Consider the following 24,059-nt stretch of genomic DNA (forward strand, 5'->3'; position numbering starts at 1 on the left):
CTCAGAGTCACTCGACATATAGTCGTGGACATCTGCAGCCTCCTTCATGCCGAGCTGCTCCCGGCTGGCCCGAGCACCATCTTCTTACCTGTCGCTGTCAAAGTCACCACTGCCCTCAACAACTTCTCCGCATCCTTCCAGGGTGCCACCGGGGACATCACCGACGTCTCTCAGTCGTCTGCACAAAAGAGCCCTGCAAATACACCTACACCCACCCTGCAGTGACGCAATGTGTGGCATCAGTTGTGGGTCTTCATTGTGATCCTCAGGAAAGGGCATTATTGCACAAACCAGACAAGATTCGCAAAAACGTGACAGTAGTGGTGCCAGTATAATATGTAATGTGAGTTGCTCAGAAATTAAATATAAGTAAAAAACCATGACAAACCCTCAAACACCCTTGTGCATCCCCTTCATGCTCACGACACGTTTGCCTTACGCTGCCTACTGCACATATGTGATGCATGCCCTGTGGCTGCAGCACAGGTAGTGGCAGGTTGAATGAGGCTGACTGTGAAAGAGATGCATGAGAGGGTGAGTATGAGATAGAGCCATGAGATTGTATGAGGATTGGGTTGAGTGGTAGTGGCGGGATGAGTACTGACGAGGTGAGTAAATGCAGGTAAGATGAGGATGAGGTTTGAGTGGGTGTGAGGGGTGATGTGACAGAGTAGTGTTGGCAGTGCAGAAGGAGATGTGGGGTGGGGGCGGTGATGTGGCAGACGGAGTGTAGGGGAATGAGTAAGTGTACTCACTTTGGCTGACCTACTTAGGTCATTGGAGCGCCTCCTGCACTGTATGCAGGTGGGTGATATGTTGGTGGTGCAGGTGACCTCCTCTGCCACCTCGAGCCAGACCTTCTTGGTGGCAGAGGCAGGCCGCTTCCTCCTGCCCGCCGGGGGGATGATCTCTGTCCTCCCCCTCCTCCTCACCCCATCTAATGATACCTGGAGTGAGGCATCATTAAACCTGGGAGCAGCCTTCCCCCTGGGCTGCTCCATGCTGTAATTTTTCCTATTTCTTGCAGCATCAGTCAGTGGAGGACTGCCCCTTTAAATAGAGCTCCTCCAGCTGGCAGACCTTACTGCGCATGCGCAGTCCGCCCGATGCGCAGCTCAGCAGTGGGGAACCCGGAAGACTAGGTAAGTGGATCCAATTAGTCTGCGATTGTGTTCGGGGCAGACTGATTTCACCGGGCGCGTTACCCACACGCCCAATCGCCCCCCCCCCCCCCCCCACCCCTGCCGCGAACCCGCCGCCCTGGTAATATCGGGCCCAAAGAATCTGTTTGCTTTCCAGTTTGTGTGGGAAGGCAGTGTGCAGCGAGGGTGGACGTGTTGGGCAATCAATAGCGGGAATGTGAGGGTGGGGAGGTTGGCAGCAGGAGGTCATTTGACTAACTTTCCTGGAATACATCCAACCAGAGTTGGTAACCCTCGTGCTACCACCGAGTCAAACTGATGCGTTTCACAAATGCATGGCTATTACCTGGTATACACAATAAATACAGGGGCATGCCGGTGTAACATGTACAGGATTATTATAACTGTAAAGCAGTATTGTTTTTCCTGTGAAACACCATGTAAAACAAAATTCAATTTTTCAGTTTTAAAACAAAGTAACTAACTCCAGCCCGTTCTCCCATCATGTGACTCAGTCAGGTGTGTTGATGCCAAAACATCGATTAGCAAAAGATAGTTTGCTGGAGAGCAAGGGGCGGTGGGAAAAAAACTATAAGGTGCCAGGAAAGCCTTGCGTTAAATGCTCTTTCTCTTTCACTTGTGCAAAAGCTAGTAAGTGACTTTAGTTCTTGAGTAAATTTGATTCTGAAGGAATTTATTGCAAGTTCTCTTAATTTATCTTGTGGGTGCTGCAGGGTACACTCGGGTCCTGGTGAACAGACTCAAGAGACAGACATCCCTTTCTGAAGGTAGTGGGCAGATTCAGTGCTGATGGTATGACTAAGAAACTTCACAGGAATGCATTCTGTCCTTGTAATTCAAGAAAAATCCTCATCCAAAACATTCTCTGTAACTTTGGCCATGCTGCATTATTTCACCTCGTCCTCCTTCACCTCCGTGCAGCTTTCGACATGGCTGATCACACCATCCTCCTCAAACGCCTCGCTCTCTCATTGGGACTGCCCTTGCATGGTTCCACTCTTACTTAGAATTACCACACTGAAACAGTCCATTTAGCCTAACCAGGCCATGTTAGTGTTTATCCTCCATATCAGTAGTCATCCTAATCTCACGTGCCTACCCTGTTCCCATATTTCTTTAGTTTTCTTTCCTTTAACCACCTATCTAACCTATTTTTAAACATCTTTCCTATCCAACTGTAGCTAGAGAATCTCTGGCAATGGCTTCTCTTCCCACCCCCACACCATCACTTCCTGAACCCCCCGGGGATCCGTCCTTAGCCCCCTTTTTTCCCTTATGTACATGTTATCACGTGGTGACACCGTTCGAAGTCACATGTATGCTGATTATCCCCAGCTCTAACTCTGTATCACCCTTCTTAACCCATCCACTGCCTCTGCGTTGTTGGACTACTTGTCCGACATCCAGTCTTGGATGAGCCATAACTTCCTCCTCCAGCTAATCACTGGGAAGACCAAGCCTATCGTCTTGTGTCCACGCCACAAACTCTGTACGCTCACCATCGACTCCTTACCTCTTCATGGCCGCTATCTCTGGCTGAACCACACTGTTCACAACCTGAAAATCCTGTTGAATCCTGAGCTGAGTTTCTGACCCCATACCCTCTCCATAACAAAAATTGCCCACTTCTATTTCATACTGTCGCCCAGTTCAGGCCATCTGCCATTGATTCTTGCCTTTGTCATCTAGAGACTCAATTACTCCAATGCTCTCCTGGCCAGCATCCCTTCACCATCTCCCATAAACTTCAGCTCATCAAAAACTCTCTTCCCCACATCTCATTTCACACCTTGTCCAGCTGCTCACAACACTGATCTATATTAGTTCCCAGTCCCCATCCACTTCAAATTTAAAATTCTTATCCTTTTGTTTTGTTCTGATATAGAACTTGCTCTTCCCTATACCTGTAATAACCTTCAGCCCCTACAAACTCCCACAACACTAAACTCTGTTGTTCTGACTCCAAACTTCCACCTGCCCCTCCTTTTTGCCCCATGTTGGCAGCCATGCTTTCAGCCACCTAGATCCTAATCTCTGGAATTTCCTCGCTAAACCTCTCCACGTCTTTCTCCTAATTTTTCCTTATTTGGCTCAGTGTCTGTTTTTCCTCATGCCTCTGTGAAGCATCTTGGAATGTTTCGATGTTAAAGGTGATATATAAAGGCAAGTTGTTATTGCAGAATATCCCTCATGCATCAAATTCCGGCCTCGTCCTGGCCATCAAATTCCGGCCTCGTCCTGGCCATCAAATTCCGGCCTCGTCCTGGCCATCAAATTCCGGCCTCGTCCTGGCCATCAAATTCCGGCCTCGTCCTGGCCATCAAATTCCGGCCTCGTCCTGGCCATCAAATTCCGGCCTCGTCCTGGCCATCAAATTCCGGCCTCGTCCTGGCCATCAAATTCCGGCCTCGTCCTGGCCATCAAATTCCGGCCTCGTCCTGGCCATCAAATTCCGGCCTCGTCCTGGCCATCAAATTCCGGCCTCGTCCTGGCCATCAAATTCCGGCCTCGTCCTGGCCATCAAATTCCGGCCTCGTCCTGGCCATCAAATTCCGGCCTCGTCCTGGCCATCAAATTCCGGCCTCGTCCTGGCCATCAAATTCCGGCCTCGTCCTGGCCATCAAATTCCGGCCTCGTCCTGGCCATCAAATTCCGGCCTCGTCCTGGCCATCAAATTCCGGCCTCGTCCTGGCCATCAAATTCCGGCCTCGTCCTGGCCATCAAATTCCGGCCTCGTCCTGGCCATCAAATTCCGGCCTCGTCCTGGCCATCAAATTCCGGCCTCGTCCTGGCCATCAAATTCCGGCCTCGTCCTGGCCATCAAATTCCGGCCTCGTCCTGGCCATCAAATTCCGGCCTCGTCCTGGCCATCAAATTCCGGCCTCGTCCTGGCCATCAAATTCCGGCCTCGAATCATAGAAAGAATCATGGAAAGGTTTCAGCACGAAAAGAGGCCATTCTGCCCATCAAGTCCGCACTGGCTCTATGCAAGAGCAATCAAGCTAGTCCCGCTCCCCTGCCCTTTCCCCGTAACCCTGCAAACTTTTTCCTTTCAAGTACTTATCCAGTTCCCTTTTGAAGGCCATGATTGAATCTGCCTTCACCACCCCCTCGAGCAGTGCATTCCAGATCCTGACCACTCGCTGTGATTATAAAAAAAAAAGCAAAAAAGGTTTTCTTCATGTCACCTTTGATTGATTCTTTTGCCAATCACGTTAAATCTATGTCCTCTGGTTCCGCCAATGGGAACAGTTTCTCTCCATCTACTCTGTCTAGACCCTTCATGATTTTGAATACCTCTATCAAATCTCCTCGTAACCGTCTCTGTTCCAAGGAGAACAACCCCAGCTTCTCCAGTCTATCCACGTAACTAAAGTCCCTCATCCCTGGAATCATTCTAGTAAATCTCTTCTGCATCCTCTCCAAGGCCTTCACATTTTTCCTAAAGTGCGGTGCCCAGAACTGAACACAATACTCCAGTTGTGGCTGAACCAGTGTTTTATAAAGGTTCATCATGACTTCCATACTTTTGTATTCTATGTCTCTATTTATAAAGCCCAGGAACCCGGATGCTTTTTTAACCACTTTCTCAACTTGCCCTGCCACCTTCAATGATTTGTGCACATATACCCCCAGATCTCTCTTTTTAGAGTTGTGCCCTCTAGTTTATATTGCCTCTTCTCGTTCTTCCTATCGAAATGTATCGCCTCGCATTTTTCTGCATTAAATTTCATCTGCCACGTGTCTGCCCATGCCACCAGCCTGTCTATATCCTCTTGACGTCTATCACTCTCCTCCTCACTGTTTACTACCCTTCCAAGTTTTGTGTCGTCTGCAAATTTTGAAATTGTGCCTGTACACCCAAGTCCAAGTCATTAATATCTATCAAGAAAAGCAGTAGTCCTAGCACTGACCCCTGGGGAACACTACTGTGCACCTCCCTCCAGTCCAAAAAACAACCATTCACCACTACTCTCTGTTTCTACTGGAGTCTTTTGAGGGTGTAACTGGTAGAATAGATAAGGGAGAACCAGTGGATGTGGTTTATTTAGATTTTCAGAAGGCCTTTGATAAAGTCCCACATAAGAGGTTAGTGTGCAAAATTAAAGCACATGGGTTTTTTTTAATTCGTTCATGGGGATGTGGGCGTCGCTGGCGAGGCCACCATTTATTGCCCATCCCTAATTGCCCTTGAGAAGGTGGTGGTGAGCCGCCTTCTTGAACCGCTGCAGTCTGTGTGGTGAAGTTTCTCCCACAGTGCTGTTAGGAAGGGAATTCCAGGATTTTGACCCAGCGACGATGAAGGAACGGCGATATATTTCCAAGTCGGGATGGTGTGTGACTTGGAGGGGAACGTGCAGATGTTGTTCCCATGTGCCTACTGCTCTTGTCCTTCTAGGTGGTAGAGGTTGCGGGTTTGGGAGGTGCTGTTGAAGAAGCCTTGGTGAGTTGCTGCAGTGCATCCTGTGAATGGTACACACTGCAGCCACAGTGCGCCAGTGGTGAAGGGAGTGAATGTTCAGGGTGGTAGAAGGGGTGCCAATCAAGCGGGCTGCTTTGTCCTGGATGGTGTCGAGCTTCTTGAGTGTTGTTGGAGCTGCACTCATCCAGGCAAGTGGAGAGTATTCCATCACACTCCTGACTTGTGCCTTGTAGATGGTGGAAAGGCTTTGGGGAGTCAGGAGGTGAGTCACTCGCTGCAGAATACCCAGCCTCTGACCTGCTCTTGTAGCCACAGTATTTATATGGCTGGTCCAGTTAAGTTTCTGGTCAATGGTGATGGTGGGGGATTCGGCGATGGTAATGCCATTGAATGTCATGGGGAGATGGTTAGATTCTCTCTTGTTGGAGATGGTCATTGTCTGGCACGAATGTTATTTGCCACTTATGAGCCCAAGCCTGGATGTTGTCCAGTTCTTGCTGCATGAGGGCTCGGACTGCTTCATTATTTGAGGGGTTGCAAATGGAATGAACACTGTGCAATCATCAGCGAACATCCCCATTTCTGACCTTATGATTGAGGGAAGGTCATTGATGAAGCAGCTGAAGATGGTTGGGCCTAGGACACTGCCCTGAGGAACTCCTGCAGCATTGTCCTGGGGCTGATATTATTGGCCTCCAACAACCACTGCTATCTTCCTTTGTGCTAGGTATGACTCCAGCCACTGGAGAGTTTTCCCCCTTATTCCCATTGACTTCAATTTTATATACTGACATGGATTGAAAATTGGCTAACAGACAGGAAACGGAGAGTAGGAATAAATTAGACTTTTTCGGGGTGGCAGGCAGTGACTAGTGGGGTACTGCAGGGATCAGTGCTTGGGCCCCATCTATTCACAATATATATCAATGATTTGGATGAGGGAACCAAATGTAATATTTCCAAATTTTCTGACGACACAAAACTAGGTGGGATCGTGAGTTGTGAGGAGGATGCAAAGAGGCTTCAAGGCGATTTAGACAAGTTGAGTGAGTGGGCAAATACATGGCAGATGCAGTATAATGTGGATAAATGTGAAGTTATCCACTTCAGAAGGAAAAACAGAAAGGCAGAGTATTATTTAAATGGCGATAGATTGGGGAATGTTGATGTACAAAGGGACCTGGGTGTCCTTGAACACCAGTCACTGAAAGCAAACATGCAGGTATAACAGTAGTTAGGAAGGCAAATGGTATGTTGGCCTTCATTGCAAGAGGATTTGAGTACAGGAGCAAGGATTTTCTTACGGCAGTTATACCAGGCCTTGGTGAGACCACACCTGGAGTATTGTGTGCAATTTTGGTCTCCTTACCTAAGAAAGGATATACTTGCCATAGAGGGAGTGCAGCGAGTTCACCAGACTGATTCCTGGGATGGCAGGTCTGTCATATGAGGAGAGATTGGGTCAACTCCATAAGACCATAAGAGATAGGAGCAGGAGTTGGCCATTCGGCCCCTCGAGCCTGCTCCGCCATTTAATGAGATCATGGCTGATCTGATTTTTACCTCAATCCACTTTCCCACCCTTTCCCCATATCCTTTGACTCCCTTGCTGATCAAAAATTTGTCAAACTCAGCCTTGAATGTATTCATGACTCAGCCTCCACAGCTTTTTGGGGTAAAAAATTCCAAAGATTCATGACCCTCCTGGAGAAGAAATTCCTCCTCATTTCTGTCTTAATCGGGCGACCCCTTGTTCTATGCCCCCTAGTTTTAAATTCCCCCATGAGGGGTAACATCCTCTCAGCATCTACCCTATCGAGTCCCCTCAGAATCTTTTATGTTTCAATAAGATCTCCTCTCATTCTTCTAAACTCCCTTGAGTATAGACCCAACCTGTTCAGTCTTTCCTCATAAGACAACCCTTCCATACCCGGAATCAACCTAGTGAACCTTCTCTGAACTGCCTCCAATGCAAGTATGTCCTTCCTTAAATAAGGGCACCAGAACTGTACGCAGTACTCCAGGTGTGGTCTCACCAGCACCCTGTACAGTTGTAGCGTGACTTCCCTGCTTTTATACTCCATCCCCCTAGAAATAAAGGCCAATATTCCGTTTGCCTTCCGGATTACCTGCTGCACCTGTATGTTGACTTTTTGACTCTGCCTGTATTCACTCGCTTTTAGAAGAATGAGAGGTGATCTCATTGAAACGTATAAAATTCTGACCGGGCTAGACAGACTGGATGCAGGGAGGATCTTTCCCCTGGCTGGGGGGTCCAGAACGAGGGGTCACAGTCTCAGGATACGGGGTAGGACATTTAGGACTGAGATGAGGAGAAATTTCTTCACTCAGAGGGTGGTGAACCTGTGGAATTCTGTACCACAGAAGGCTGTGGAGGCCAAGTCACTGAATATATTTAAGAAGGAGCTAGATAGATTTCTAGATACAAAAGGCATCAAGGGGTATGGGGAGAGAGCGGGAATATGATATTGAGATAGAGGATCATCCATGATCATATTGAATGGCGGAACAGGCACGAAGGGCCGAATGGCCTACTTCTGCTCCTATTTTCTGTGTTTCTATGTTTCCTTTCCCTTAGCCAATTCTGTATCCATGTTGCTACTGCCCCCTTTATTCCATGAGCTGCAATCTTGATGATAAGCCTACCGTGCGGCACTTTATCAAATGCCTTTTGACAGTCCATATACACCACATCAACTGCATTGTCCTCATCTACCCTCTCTGTTACCTTTATAAAAAAGCTCTAAGGGGTTAGTTAAACACTATTTGCCTTTTTAAAAAAAATCCGTGCTGGCTTTCCCTAATCAATCCACCCTCGCCCAAGTGACTGTTAATTCTGTCCCGGATTATCGTTTCTAAAAGCTTCCCCACCACTGAGGTTAAACTGACTGGCCTATAGTTGCTGGGTTTATCCTTACACCCTTTTTTGAACAAGGGTGCAACATTTGCAATTCTCCAGTCCTCTGGCACCACCCCAGTATCTACGGATGTTTGTAAGATTATGGCCAGTACCTCCGCAATTTCCACCCTTACTTTCCTCAGCAACCTAGGATGCATCCCATCCTACTTTAAGTACAGCTAGCCTTTCAAGTACCTTTTCTTTATCAATTTTTAGCCCATCCAGTATCTGAACTACATCTTCCTTTACTGAGACTCTGGCAGCATCGTCTTCCTTGGTAAAGACAGATGCAAAGTATCATTTAGTACCTCGCCCATCCCCTCTGCCTTCATGAGTAGATCTCCTCACTATCAAACTCCATAATAATCCTCGCTATCAAATTCCAGAATAGTCGTCTGACAAAGTAGGGATTTTCTGTTTTTTTTTCAGTTAGCTAGGATTTAAGATGGTGGCTGCTGCTTCACTAAATTACAAATTGGAAGATCGGCCTTTAGTCTACAGGTACAAAATAGTTACGCTTCTCTTTGGCTAGGATAACAGGACACATAGTTTAAGGGATAAAATGTATTGATGCAAACAAAACTGAAAGAAGGAAATTTAATTTCTGTTTACTTCAAGGATTTTGAATTATCTGCAGGACGTTGACAGCTCAATGATTGCCAAGCATTTGGAGAAGTGTTATTTTATCATTGGCTTCACTCTCACTGACACCATTGCTGCTTTGGCTAATTCTATCAGAGTTAACTGGCAACGTCGAGATTTATGCTTCATCTTCAAAAGAAAAATACACCCTTATAATCCAGGGACACAATCGTGGCCTTCAGTCTACTATTCAGATAGCCTCTTGACCTGTAAATGAGGCAGTAGCTACTACTTAAGAAATACATTTTACAGAGGTTTTGGTTCATAAGAGACTTAGTCTGCTTATAAGCTGTAGTGTAGTCATGAAGACAAGAAAGGGATTGAGGAAGAGTGCAGGTTGTAACATCTTAACTCTGCCCAATTACAGAATGTCCTGTCGAATTATAGAATAAGCCTAGGTTTTGATGCAAAAGACACTCAGTCTGCTTATAAATTGTAGCCATGAACACAAGAAAGGGTTTGAGGAAAAGCACAAATTTAAAAATTTTTATTCCACCCAATTACAGAATAAATCCCACCCCATTGCAGAATAATGCTGGTGCTGCCCAATTATAGCATTTTTGAATTTAGAATTTTTAACTGGTCACATAGTCATTTTTAAGTCAAAATGAACTGATGTTATTGTGCAGATCCTGGAGCTTCATACAGTGTAACAACAACTTGCATTCTTATAGCGCCTTTAATGTAGTAAAACGATCCAAGGCGCTTTGCTTAGGACATCTTACGTGGCACCACATATCTGTGTCATCATGGCATTTTATAAGTGTGTGCTGAAGCATGTGATTCCCCAACTCCAATCAAGCAAGCCTGTGCTGTGTGATTGAGAAAAACCTACAAGTATATATAAAATTCTTTTTAATACATCTCTGATTATGTGAGGATTCTGTACAATATATGTACGCATTAATTTGTCTACATCCCTAACCTCCTATCTTTTGGTCACCTCATCACTGAGCTTGGTATCATCACAAAATTTGATTCTACATTGGGAAACTGTGTACTTCATCAGATCAATTTGTTTGTTTTGCTCAGGTGGTAGTGCTCTTGGCTCAGGTGGTAGTGCTCTTGGCTCAGGTGGTAGTGCTCTTGGCTCAGGTGGTAGTGCTTTTGGCTCTGAGGCAAGATTATGAGTTCAAGCCCAACTGCAGGACACAAGCAGATAATATGGGGGGTATAGTTAATGACGTGGAAGACTGTGACAAAGTACAAGACGACGTTAATAAACTTGCAGAATGGGCGTGTAAATGGCATATGATTTCAATGTAGATAAGTATGTGGTGGTGCATTTTGGTAGGAGGAATAAGGAGGCCACATACTTCTTGAAAAATAAGAGACTAAATGGGGTAGAGGAGCAAAGCGATCTAGGGGGATCGATTCACAAAGCATTAGAAGTAGCAACACAGGTTAACAAGGCCATAAAAAATGCAAACAAAGCACTGGAGTTAATTTGTAGAAAAATAGAGTTGAAAAGCAGATAAGACATGTTAAACATATGTGGAACTTTGGTTAGACCAGTTAGTGTACTGTGCACAGTTCTGGTCCCCATATTACAAAAAGGATATAGAGGTACTGGACAAGTTGCAAAAAAGATTTACAAGGATGATACCACAACTGAGAGGTTGTAACTATCAAGAAACACTGAACAGCCTGGGGCTCTTTTCTCTAGAAAAGAGAAGGCTGAGAGGTGACCTGATAGAGGTCTTTAAAATTAAAATTAAAATTATAAAGGGGTTTGATAGGGTAGGCGTAGAGGAAATGTTTCCATTGTCGGGGAGACCAGAACTAAGGGTCATAATTATAAAATAGTCACTGATAAGTCCAATAAGGAATTCAGGAGAAACTTCTTTACCCAGAGAGTGATTAGAATGTGGAACTCGCTATCACAAGGTGTAGCTGAGGCGAATTGCAGAGATACATTTAAAGGGAAGCTAGATAAGTACATGAGGGAGAAAGGAATAGAAGGATATACTGGTAGGGTGAGATGAAGTAGGGTGGGAGGAGGCTCGTGTGGGGCATAAACACCGGCATAGACCCGTTGAGCCGAATGGCCTGTTTCTGTGCTGTAAATTCTATGTAATAATCTAGGCTGTCACTTCAGTGAGGTACTGAGGGAGTGCTACATTGTCATGATGCAGCCCTTCAACTGACATGTCAAACCAACCTGTTCAGGTGCAAGTTAAAGATTCTGTGGCACTATTTAAAGAAGGACAGGGAATTCTCCATGTGCTAACCAACATTGTCCCCTCACTAATACCACCAAAAAGAAAATTAACTAGTTCATTGCTGTTTGTGAAAGACATAATGGCTTCCACTTTGTAGTCCAGACACTGCTGTCATATAACCCAAAGTAATTTATGCGAAGAGCATTGATGTACTGTTTGTCATAAGGTGCTATATAAATGATAGTCCTTCCTTTTATTTTTTATCTCATCAAATGAAAGTACACACACAGAAGCTGATCTCGGAATAAATCCCTCAATCTTTATCATTGCTGAAGACTATATCAGGTGAAGCAAATCATTAAGGGATTAACCTGATCATGATACTATTGTGAATCAGTAAATCAAGGACTTTGCTCAATGCATAGATGTATTGCTGTTTGGAGCGGTTAATCAGAAATGCCTGAGTTTGTTGGGTGGAGGTGGAGGGGCCAGCTCATCCTCCAGACCGTTATATGTTGCTCTGACCTATTGTTCCAGCATCTGGGTTTAACAGTGTTTCAGTAGAAGGTTAACTTTCGTTTGAGGCAATGCACAGTATTTAGTTTTAAAATGGAAGTACTTGTTTTCCCCGGGGTCAGACGCAATTGAATGTGATTCTGATACTGCACATAGTGTACAACTGCCATTGAACCCAACTTTGAGTGCGGTTTCAATGCTACAAAGCTAAGTTTATAGGTTCACCCCAGCACTGTTAGGGCACATCAGATGGCCAAAAGATTTTAAGAGGCATTTCAGGCAGGGTGTGGTGAGCTTTAACTCTACTACGTGGAGAGAGGGGCGGGGAGGTTTAACTCCCCTTCCAGCTCATTTGCAAGTGTTTCATTTGGCCTCAGCACCCATGAGCTAGGGAGAATTAAAAGCAGCCAGGATTCCTGCTCCTGTTTGTTCTCCAGAAACCCCTGCTGGAAAGAGTGGAAGTGTGGATGTCGAGTGAGGACAGGATCAGACTCTGTGATATCCCTGTGGTTGAAATGTCTGCCGCCATTTGTACACAAAGAATGACTCTTTGTTTAGGAGGCAGTCGGATTCCATAGAACAGTACTCCAGAAAAATTGGTGCCTTTAGGAGAGGAAGAGAGAGAGAAATTTGGAGGTACCAAAAACAAAATAATATAGTTTAATACAAACATGGAAAAGCAGTTTCACATTTGTTTTTGTTTGCTTCTCTTTCCAGACATGAACTTTGCCCCAATCTTTTTCTTGTTCATTAATAGTATTGATTCATTCCTGAATTGCTTAGGAGGGAATCTTATTGCATTGCGTTAGCAGCTGACGGAAGACCTTTTTGTCCTCTTGCAGATTGCCAGGCTCAGGGAGGAGGGTTCCAGGAAGTTAGAGGAACAGCAGAGGCTTATCAAGGAGCAGATAATGCTGGAGAGAGAGCAGAGGTTGCAAGGTAAAGTTGTGCCTGTTTATCAGCATGCTTTGTTAACTGGAAGATCTAATTTCTCCTCCGTATTTTCAGGTCACCTCCCCATACTCTCTGCCGCTTTGAGGGTGCTCAAGTGGCCGAGGCTGACTCGCCTTCCCGATCTCCAGACTGGCCGTCCTGTAATTCTTAGAACTGAAGACTGGACACGAAGAAACTGATTTTTCCAGCGGTGTATGTGTATAAAATACTGTGCACAGACTGGAGCTCATTCCAAAATCCAGATAGCTACATGTGCGGAGTGGGATAATACAAAACTAGACCGTTTCATGTTTTGCACAGTGAAGCGTTGCACATGTTAGCACAAACAGTCTTTTTTTAACTTCCACACCCCAGTCTGATTTTAGGAAGAGCTAAGATGGTCGCCCTAAGCCTGCCTGCCCCGACCCCTCTGCCAGTAGTACTCTTGATCCCACCATTATCTCTATCAGGGCAGTTTCTCATGTTGCCTGTTGATGAGCTGCTGGCTTCTGATTGGGCCATTTCCAGACTTGGGAAGTCAAAATCTTCCATTTTTCTTTGTTTGTTTTCTGCACACTTACATTTTTCAATATGTCAGTGTGGTGCATTTATTCCAAAAGATTGATGCCTATAACATTGGGGAGCAGGGAGAAATTACAGCTGTTATCTAACCACTGTAAGTGACTTCAGGATGGCATAGATAGGTTAGTAGAATAGGCGGATAGATGTCGGATGAAATTTAATGTGGAGAAATTCAAGGTGATAAATTTTGAGAGGAAATACACACCAAATGGTAACCCTTTAAGAGGAGTAGGGGAGAAGAAAGACTTCGGGGTTCAGATACACATTTTTAAAAGTGAAACAACAAGTTGATAAAACTTTTTTCTGCGGGATCCTAGGTTTTATAAATAGGGGCATTGAGTACAAAAGCAAAGAGGTAATCTTAATTCTGTACGAATCACTGGTTAGGCCACAGTTCAAATATTGTGTCCAGTTTTGGACACTTTACTTTAGGAAGAATGTCAAGGCCATGGAGCTGTTGCAGAAGAGAGTCACTAAGATGATTCCAAGGATGAGAGGCTTTAGTTGGGAGCAGGTCGAGGAACGGAACTTTGGTAGTCTTTCAGCGAGCCAACACAGGCCTAATGCTGTAAAATTCTGTGACCTTGTGAAACCTTTCATTAGAAATAATCGAATGCCTTGTTCTTACAGCTGTTCATTTATAGCACAGATAGTAACTTAGTGCACTGAAAGCAAACTCTGGGGGAAGAATTCCTCTCTCCTCTCTTGTAGCAGTCTCGTAAACTAGCTGTTTGTGAATGCGTTCATCATTTTGTTACAGAGAAAATCTTGCCTTTCTGTTGGAATCAAACAATCCAATAATTCAGCCTTGGCCTTCCTCAGCTCTTTGCCTGGCTGACACCTATTCTGTCGCCTTCAGGGGGAGCCGATCTTTACCCATACCCACGCCTTCTCACTTTAACACACTGTATTGCTGGCCACTCCACCTCACTCCTTCGGTATTGGTTACTCTGCCCTCCGAGCTGGTGCCCAATATGCCTCTTGCACAGCACACTCCAAAAGTGTCCAGACTCTCTGCTTTTGGACACCAGCTTCTCACGCTCTCCTCTTCACATCTCAGGTTAGATTGTTAGGCTCAAGAAAAGAACATAAAGTCAATGAATATTGTTATCTTTGGTTTCCAAAAGGAGATCCTGAAGGAGTCTAAATGGGATTCATGTCTGGGGTTTCTTGTTCTCACCCATGCCAGCAGATTAAGATGCCCAGTTGGGTCTAGGTGCTTCCCCACTCCCTCCAAAGGGAAGTAAATCAGAGAGTGAGTCGCTCCATAATGGCTGGCTTAAGAGTGGACTTTGGGGACCCAAAGGGAAAATGTTGGCCACTTTTCCAGCCTGCCAAGGACAGTGAGTAAGATGGGAAACCCAAGGAGAGAAATATTGTAAATTATAAGGAAAAGTTAGAAAAGGATAGAGAGCAATGAGGGGCGCTCGGTGCGGAGGAGGGTAGTGGGGGGCTCGGTGCGGAGGAGAGTAGTGGGGGGCTCGGTGCGGAGGAGAGTAGTGGGGGGCTCGGTGCGGAGGAGGGTAGTGGGGGGCACTCGGTGCGGAGGAGAGTAGTGGGGTGCACTCGGTGCGGAGGAGAGTAGTGGGGTGCACTCGGTGCGGAGGAGAGTAGTGGGGGGCTCGGTGCGGAGGAGGGTAGTGGGGTGCACTTGGTGCGGAGGAGAGTAGTGGGGTGCACTCGGTGCGGAGGAGAGTAGTGGGGTGCACTCGGTGCGGAGGAGAGTAGTGGGGTGCACTCGGTGCGGAGGAGAGTAGTGGGGTGCACTCGGTGCGGAGGAGGATAGTGGGGTGCACTCGGTGCGGAGGAGGGTAGTGGGGTGCACTCGGTGCGGAGGAGAGTAGTGGGGTGCACTCGGTGCGGAGGAGAGTAGTGGGGTGCACTCGGTGCGGAGGAGAGTAGTGGGGTGCACTCGGTGCGGAGGAGAGTAGTGGGGTGCACTCGGTGCGGAGGAGAGTAGTGGGGTGCACTCGGTGCGGAGGAGGGTAGTGGGGTGCACTCGGTGCGGAGGAGGGTGGTGGGGTGCACTCGGTGCGGAGGAGGGTGGTGGGGTGCACTCGGTGCGGAGGAGGGTGGTGGGGTGCACTCGGTGCGGAGGAGGGTGGTGGGGTGCACTCGGTGCGGAGGAGAGTAGTGGGGGGCTCGGTGCGGAGGAGAGTAGTGGGGGACTCGGTGCGGAGGAAAGTAGTGGGGTGCACTCGGTGCGGAGGAGAGTAGTGGGGTGCACTCGGTGCGGAGGAGGGTAGTGGGGTGCACTCGGTGCGGAGGAGAGTAGTGGGGTGCACTCGGTGCGGAGGAGAGTAGTGGGGTGCACTCGGTGCGGAGGAGGGTAGTGGGGTGCACTCGGTGCGGAGGAGGGTAGTGGGGTGCACTCGGTGCGGAGGAGGGTAGCGGGGTGCACTCGGTGCGGAGGAGGGTAGCGGGGTGCACTCGGTGCGGAGGAGGGTAGCGGGGCGCGCTCGGTGCGGAGGAGAGTAGCTCGGTGCGGAGGACTTTAGCGGGGCGCGCTCGGTGCGGAGGAGAGTAGCGGGGCGCGCTCGGTGCGGAGGAGAGTAGCGGGGCGCGCTCGGTGCGGAGGAGAGTAGCGGGGCGCGCTCGGTGCGGAGGAGAGTAGCGGGGCGCGCTCGGTGCGGAGGAGAGTAGTGGGGTTTGCTCACTGTTTTAAGTATGACAGCATAGTATATTAACCCTTAAAATAAAAAGGTTAGAAATCTCCTGGACATACAGTTTAAAAATATTTTTTTAGCTTCATGCCATTTCTTTGTCCTGAAGTTGAGTTGGTTGCTGTGATCATTTGGAATTAAGCTGCCAACATGCAGCTTCTCACTTGTTAATTTTGGGTGATGACACAAAGGTAAGTAGAAAAGTAAGTTGTGAAGAGGACATAAGGAGTCTGCAAAGGGATATTGATAGGTTAAGCGAGTGAGCAAAAATTTGGCAGATGGAGTATAATGTGGGAAAATGTGAACTTGTCCACTTTGGCAGGAGGAATAGAAAAGCAGTATATTATTTAAATGGAGAGAGATTGCAGAACTCTGAGGTACAGAGGGATCTCGGTGTCCTAGGACATGAATCACAAAAAGTTAGTGTGCAGGTACAGCAAGTGATTAGGAAGGCAAATAGAATGTTGTCATTTATTGCAAGGGGAATGGAATATAAAAGTTGAGATGTTTTGTTACAGTTGTACAGGGCATTGGTGAGACCACATCTAGAATACTATGTGCAGTTTTGGTCTCCTTATTTAAGAAAGGACATAATTGCTTTGGAGGCGTTTCAGAGAAGGTTCACTCGACTGATTCCTGGGATGGGGGGTGTTATATTATGAGGAAATGTTGAACAAGTTGTGCCTGTGTACATTGGAGTTTAGAAGAATGAGAGGTGATCTTATTGAAACATATGAGATCCTGAGGAGACTTGAAGGGGTAAATGCTGAGAGGATGTTTCCCCTTGCGGGAGAGACTAGAACTAGGGGACACAGTTTAAAAATAAGGGGTCTCCCTTTTAAGACAGAGGTCAGGAGAAATTTTTTCTTTGAGGGTAGTGAGTGTGTGAACTCCCTTCCCCAGAGAGCGGTGGAGGCAGGGTCATTCAATATTTTAAGGCTGAGTTAGATAAATTCCTGATTAACAAGGGAGTCAAAGGTTACAGTAGGTAGATGGCAAAGTAGGGTTGAGGTCACAATCAGATCAGCCATGATCTTATCAAATGGCAGAGCAGGCTTGAGGAGCCGAATGGCCTACTCCTGCTCTCAATTTGTATTTTTCGTATGTTTGTTCGTATGATGTCATTTTTTTTGTTATAATTTCCTAGGCTCTGAAGTCAGAACTGATTCTGATCGCAACTCAACCCCTAAACTGAAAGTAAGTCTTCTCAATGCACTAGTTCTCTCCATGGCTCGTTTTAATCTCTGGTGTGGATGTGTGGCTGGAACTCCTATAAGGGTCCGAGTTGTGGGGAAGTATGAAGAGTTTCTAAACAGCGAATCCAGGGAACTGGGAATGCAAATAAATATCATGAGGAATTTCCAAATTTACATATTTAAGCTGAGACTGCTTTCACTTTGGGCTCTGGTTCTAAATAGTTTTCTATATGCTCCTGATTTTCTTTTAAATTTCACAGTTCTTCCTTAATTCTCTGCTGAAGACGCAGATATTTGCGCCAGCAGCCCTCTGGTACATCGACAAGGGCCATTCTTCTTGTATGAGCCTAGACATTGAATGATGGCGGGCTGTTTGACCGCAGGGTGCATCACAATCAACCCTCGGTCCTGTCGTCACCCAGGGTCTGGATGTCGGCAACAGCCACTGGTTGGAGATGAGGCCCCTCCACCCGCCACCCCCGGCTGATTTTTTTTTTCCCCTAACGCATTGAGACTAATTGTTGCGCCCCAACTGCTCCCTCGATCAGCTAACTCGCCACAGACCAGGAGACCACCTTTCTACTTTTGTTCACGGAGTAAATTTCAGTTAGTGCAACTGAATGGTTGTCCTCCTGGGGGCAGTTGGTTCCTCACCATGGATGCAAGAGGGTAACTTAAAGAACTGTAGGTTGATGTGCCACAGATGATGTGGCTATCAATTCATTCAGGTGTGGTTATGCACTGTAACTATGGTGCTTGGCTGATTTCAACCTGGGTGTGGTAGGGGGCAAGGTGCTTCGTCTGTGGGGGAGGGGGAGCAAGGATTTGACTATTATGGAGCAGGGCAAGAGTTGCCACTCCCAAGTTATTTCTTGCAGCCTGTTCAAGAATGGCGAAGGTTTGGAGTCTGACTGTGTCAGTCATTGATGCATAGAATGAAGGGAGTCCTGGGGTGGTGGGGAACATTAAAGTGCTATCTTGTTGATCTTTTCTCTTTCTCTCTCTCTCTCTCTCTCTCTGTTCGGTAGCTGAAATGGAAGTGTAAGAAGGATGACGAATCAAATGGTGGCTACTCTCACGAATTTCTCCTTTCAATTTTGCAGAAGGTAAGTTCTTCTACAGACTTTTACGCTCCAGAAGCCTTGGAGCCAGCTGGACTGAGAGCCTTACCCTTCCCTCCCCCTTCCACCAACACCAGCTCCCAGCATCCGCCCAAGGTTGCGAGTTAAGATAGGAGCCTCTTAAAAAATAAAATGAATGGCTTGTTTAAGGCAATTGAGCACCGGCGCAGTTCTTCAGGTTTTGAGATCCATGTTACTCATCTACAGTTACATAAAATTACATAGAATGTGCTGAACAGAAACAGGCCATTCTTATGTTCTCGTGTTCATTCGGCCCAGCTAGATTATGCTCTACACGAGCCTCATCCCACCCCTCTTCACCTAACCCTATCAGCGTAACATTCTAGTCCTTTCTCCCTCATGTGTTTATCTAGCTTCCCCTTAAATGCATCAAAAGACATTGGCCTACCAGTTGTATTTTTAGAATAATTTGGCGGTTATTTTGCTCATTTTCCCTGATGCTAGCCCACAAATGATCAGTTTCATTGAATTAAATTGTACAATTTGTCCTGGAATGATTTGAATTCATAACCTCTGGGTTGCTAATCCAACACTATAACCACTATCCGAGCAATTGGTGACTGTCGCAGAACTGATTCCCATTGACTGGTAGGAGCAAGTTATGAAGTAGGTTTAAGGGGGCTAAAACCCAGATCTTTAATCTCATAGTGAAATGCTGCAGCAATCATCAGTTTCATCCCTCATTCACAAACTCACTGCACTCAAAGAAGATTTTTTTCTCTCTCTCTCTTTCAAGCAAACAAACTGGGGGAACGAGAGTCAAATCACATTGGGGACAGTTACTGAGTGTAAAGTTACCATCCACAGCTTCGAGTTGTGCAGCCCTGTTTTGGTCGTCAATTTACTTGATTGGAAACTGGACGGCTAAAGTTATTTTTCCGAGTGCCCTTTATAAGGGAGCACTCTGTTTATTCGCTGGCAGATATATCCGCATCTACCCCCAGTGCAGGCACTTAAATTCTTAAATTACTTGAGTGCACGGCCCCATGGCAGCCTCCAGTGGGAAGCACATGCTAAATAAAAACAGCAGCACGCAGTCTGGAGATTTAAAGTTGTCCGTATCAAATCTGATGACTGCAGATTTTACCAGTCTCGAGGAGGCGGGGGGTGGGGGATTAAAAGAGAAGAGTGTAGGATGCAAAGCTCGGTCAAACCAAACAGAAATAACTTGATTCCTAGAATCTGGAAGGTATTTGTGAACAGAAAAAAAACGCAGGCCAGTCAATTCATACATTACCTGGAGGATTAGTCTTTATCCAAGATGGTGGCCGTCAGGTCAAAATGGTGCCATGTAAGATCTATGCCATGCTACAAACTTAGAATGACATGCATGTCACAATCAGACGGAGATTCCATAATAGGGGGATAGGGGTATTATATAATGTAACAGCTTGAGATCTGCAGTGTGATGTACTATAAAAACACCACTGATTATAAAGGCTGTTTGTAATGCTGAGTATCTCTCCGCAGGCCACCCTGCATGGAAACTACGCTCAGGTTTTTGTTGGAGTTCATACAATCTGGAAACTAGATGCCTCTTGTAAGCATTTTAATTCCAGCAGCTGTCATAGAATCATACAATAATAACAGCACAGAAGGAGGCCATTCAGCCCATTGAGCCCATGCCGACGTTTTGTAAGAGGAATCCAGTTAGTCCCATTCCCCTGCTCTTTCCTCATTGTCCAATTGTGAAGTCTGTGAGCATTGATTTTAGGTCCAGTTTCTAACTTTAAGCCCCGTCTACCATCCCGTTTTGAACTTACAGGTAGGTACCCACTCTAATTGAGAAGCCAGGTCCCATTAGACCACTCCATGTTAGTGACCAAATGGTGCTGAAAAGCCTCCCGGAGGCTTGCTTTGTTCAATGCTGGGTAAACGCACTACGTGGTGCTGTGCTTGGGTCAGTGTTCACGAGCTCGGGGGTGGGGGTGGAATCTGGCACATTCCTGCTCCTGTTTGCTACCCTTGCTAGAACTTGCCTATGTGTGGACATTGGGTGAGGGTTAGATCAGGCTCAAATGTGATCCCTCCATGGTAAAATAGCTTGCTGAGTCTTGTTGAAGCACCAGAGGGCAGTGGCCACCATGGAACCCTGTCCCAGAAAGGTTCATCACTTTCAGAGAGGAAGAGAGAAAACCAACAAAATAAATTTTTTGTGACGTATTCAATGTTTATGTCCAATGTTGATTTTCAAACGTTTCTGTATGGGGAGGTAACCTCCAAATATTATCACAATGTTTGATCCCAGACCTAATGTTTGAAAGACTGTGTTAGCCATCCATTGCAGAAAACACTTCTGTAAATATATAAATAACAAGGTTATAAGTCAACAATTATAGAAAAATACTGAAATCTGATGACGGACGGACGGACAGGAGCCCGATGGACATGTAAGATCCAATTTGAAAACTACAATGGATAATGGAGGACCCCATCTGCTGCAACATAAATGAGATGCAATAATAAGTACCCTACCCCCAGTTGCAATGGTCCGCACCTAATACCCTTCAGCCACTGCAGGATGGCCAGGGACCTGCCATCTATTAGCTGAAAGGTGCCGAGCCTCACACCTGTTCCACACCTAAGTTTACTAATCTCCAGGTAGCAGCTGATGAAAAACGATTATTCTCCCACTATCCACTGTTGCAAGAGGCTTAACTTTTTGCTGTGTACATCAATTTCAGCAAGGCACAGTTTGTGTGCTCAGGTCAGGAATTCCAAGGGGAGAGATAATGACCAGGGGGTTAGTGACTTGAAAGCATGAAAACTAATAAATCAAACTAAGGAATTCACCAACCAGGCTAGAGATCACCGTCCCCTCCCGCCCCACTCTCTCCAAAGTTAGAGACCACCCCGACTCTAATGGTTTCCTGTGGAGGAAACAGATTCGATGCTGATTATAGTCTAATGGAAAGAATAATACAAGATCGGAAGTTCTGTTTTTTTTATCTTCTCTGATCTTTCACATCACTCTCGCTTCCCCTACAAGCAGAAGAGCAAAGTAATGACAGCAATGCTAGAAGGGGAGGAGGGTGCGCAGAAAGTATGGAAGGGGAGAAATCAAACCACAGTGGCTTTTAATGTTAACATTAAAAAATGACCAACTTAAACCTGTCGTGTTCTCAGGCACATGACATTGCTTTGAATAGATGTTCTGTTTAACTGTTTTCCCCTACATTTATTTCTTTGGGTTGGGATTATGCTGCTTAAAGGTAGCTAAAAGATGACTGGACTGTTGAGTAAATGTTGTGAAGCCCAGTCCTGGCGAAGGCTGGTGCTCTGCGCTCAGGGTAATCCAGCAGAGCTGGTATTGGATACTGATTGAGAGATGTTTTCTTCCTACAGTACGGAGAGGTTTTGAATTTGCTTATATCCAGTAAAAAGAAAGGCAGCGCCATTGTGGAATTCTCCTCAACCAAGACAGCCGTGAGTATCGCGTCTCTCTGCTTTTCCATGTGAAACATAACCTTCAATTCTCAACAGTCACCAGATGCCTCAGTTAGTAAGATAGCTGAGCCATACGGACCAGAAGATACTGGAGTTCGCCCCAGGTTGTGCTGGAATAGCTGATCTGAGCCACAGTGACAGTTGGGATGCTAACATAGGCTTCCCCATCTCTGGTTTACGGAGGGAAGAGAAGGGAAGAATCGGCCAGGGTTCCTGCTCCATTTACCATGACCCCCACCTAAAAGTGTGAGAGAGTTTTGGGTGAGCACAGTATCAGGCTGGACTCTAGTGGCTTTCATGGGCCTATACCCTGCCCACTCTCATGGTTGAAGAACAGTCACTCGGGGAAGGTACCAGAGAATTGGTGGTGGCCACAAAGCCAAGCTCAAGCAAGAGGGCCTGGTGGGAAGCAGGTATTCAGTGAGCCTGAGCTCCACCTCATGATGCTGAATGATGGACCAGAGGGCAGGCATCTCCCACAAGATAAAGCCAGACCATTGCCCCTGGCAGTTCCTGTCCCAGCTCACAGCAGCATTGACAGACACCCTGCTCTCTCGGTTTACAGCATGGGGCATAGAGGGCTGAAAAGGAGAGGTAAATACCTTCTAAATCAGGAAGCGTTTTGCCTTGTGTTTCCCATGGAGCCTTGGCTGGGGGGTTGTGGGGGGAGGGTGGCTGCAGGGGGCGACATATAAATTTTCATCCCCTGTTCCCATTAATTCCTGTATATCACAAGCTGCCAATACTAACAGATCAGGGTGTTCTGATCCACTAATGAGGTAACAGCCCCATATATAACTCTTTCCAAACCAACAAGCCCATGAAATTGAAGCTGCACTAAATTAAATGGCGAGGAGACTCTCTCAGGTTCTCCCCTCCTCCCAATTTTCTTCTAAATGCACTGACTCTTGCTGGGGTACTATTCCACAGTCATAAGTAATCCTCTACCACCTCACACCAGTGATACCTTTCATACTTAAAACAGCAAGTGTCAACAGGCTGTTCGATTGTGGGAGACATCACAGCCGAGGCTCATCCTGTCTACACCTGTGCATTGCTATCAATTAAAAGCATCAACCATGGCAGGTCAGGTTAATTAGCACAGACTGTGAACCCTGATCGGCTCAGGGTGGCATATTTACCAAGCGAGCCATTAGGGAGAGGCCCTGCTTTTTATTATTTAAAACCTATTCTTGCTGGTGACAGTGTTTTATTTTAAGACCATAAGATCAATGAATAAAACCATTGCCACATAATAATGCACCTGTCTTTAGATAAAATGAGTGAATGCTTTGCCCTCTGCAAACGCACTCACTAACAGAGCAATTACAAAAGAGCGGAGGGGAGGGTCAATTTAGCAATTTACAAAAAATAAACGTGTGGCTTGTGGTACCAGTCTCGTGTGAGAAGATGTGCGGCAGATGCCATGCACTTCCTCACAGGAGGAGAGGGGGAAGTCGGCACTCTGGTGGAAACCTGGGCCACAGTTGATGTGTGGCACAGGGTGGGAGCTGGGGGTTGGGACCTGACACGGGGTAGAGAGGAGGCCTCCTGATGGAAGATGATCAGTGACTGTGGTGTCCTTATTGCAGGTTTATATAGGAGAAATGATCAATGGTTATAAGCTCTAAAAATTATCAACGCCAACCAACCCACTCTTCGTTTTGAACAGGAGCTGGCCTTTAAGAATGAGACTGGTTTAACAAATAACCCGCTGAAGATCTCCTGGCTGGAAGGACCACCCCCTCTAAATACCACAAGCAACCCTGCAAACGTCTCATCGTCTTCTGTGGAGACCAGTACACCTAGTCTGTTCCAGGTAGGGTGACGTCAGACACATCCAAGCCAGGCCTTTTATGTCTGGCACATAGAATCATAGAAAGTTACGGCACAGAAGGAGGCTATTTGGCCCATCATGTCCATGCCAGCTGAAAAAGAGCTATCCAGCTTAATCCCACTTTCCAGCACTTGATCCGTAGCACTGTAGGTTACTGCACTTCAGGTGCACGTCCAGGTACTTTTTAAATGAGTTGAGGGTTTCTGCCTCTACCACCCTTTCAGGCAATGAGCTCCAGACCCTCTGGGTGAAAAAAATTCTCCTCAACTCCTCTCTAATCCTTCTACCAATTACTTTAAATCTATGCCCCCTGGTCACTGACCCCTCTGCTAAGGGAAATAGGTCTTCCCTATCCATTCTAACTAGTCCCGTCATAATTTTATATACCTCAATTAAATCTCCCCTCAGCATCCGTTGTTCCACCTACGAGTGC

The 24,059-nt window shown here is 46.4% G+C and overlaps 1 protein-coding gene across 1 annotated transcript in view; it reads left to right on the plus strand.

Moving 5' to 3' along the window:
- Positions 1–24,059, plus strand: part of dnajc17 (DnaJ (Hsp40) homolog, subfamily C, member 17) — a 177,440-nt gene that overhangs the window by 72,754 nt on the left and 80,627 nt on the right. The window contains exons 6-10 of the mRNA XM_067991183.1: positions 12,669–12,765; positions 17,152–17,201; positions 18,229–18,306; positions 21,688–21,768; positions 23,462–23,608. Of these exons, the coding sequence (XP_067847284.1) occupies positions 12,669–12,765; positions 17,152–17,201; positions 18,229–18,306; positions 21,688–21,768; positions 23,462–23,608 (453 nt within the window). The remainder of the gene's footprint in view (positions 1–12,668; positions 12,766–17,151; positions 17,202–18,228; positions 18,307–21,687; positions 21,769–23,461; positions 23,609–24,059) is intronic.

This window comes from Heptranchias perlo, chromosome 10 (genome assembly GCF_035084215.1).
Source record: "Heptranchias perlo isolate sHepPer1 chromosome 10, sHepPer1.hap1, whole genome shotgun sequence".
Classification (NCBI taxonomy): domain Eukaryota; kingdom Metazoa; phylum Chordata; class Chondrichthyes; order Hexanchiformes; family Hexanchidae; genus Heptranchias; species Heptranchias perlo.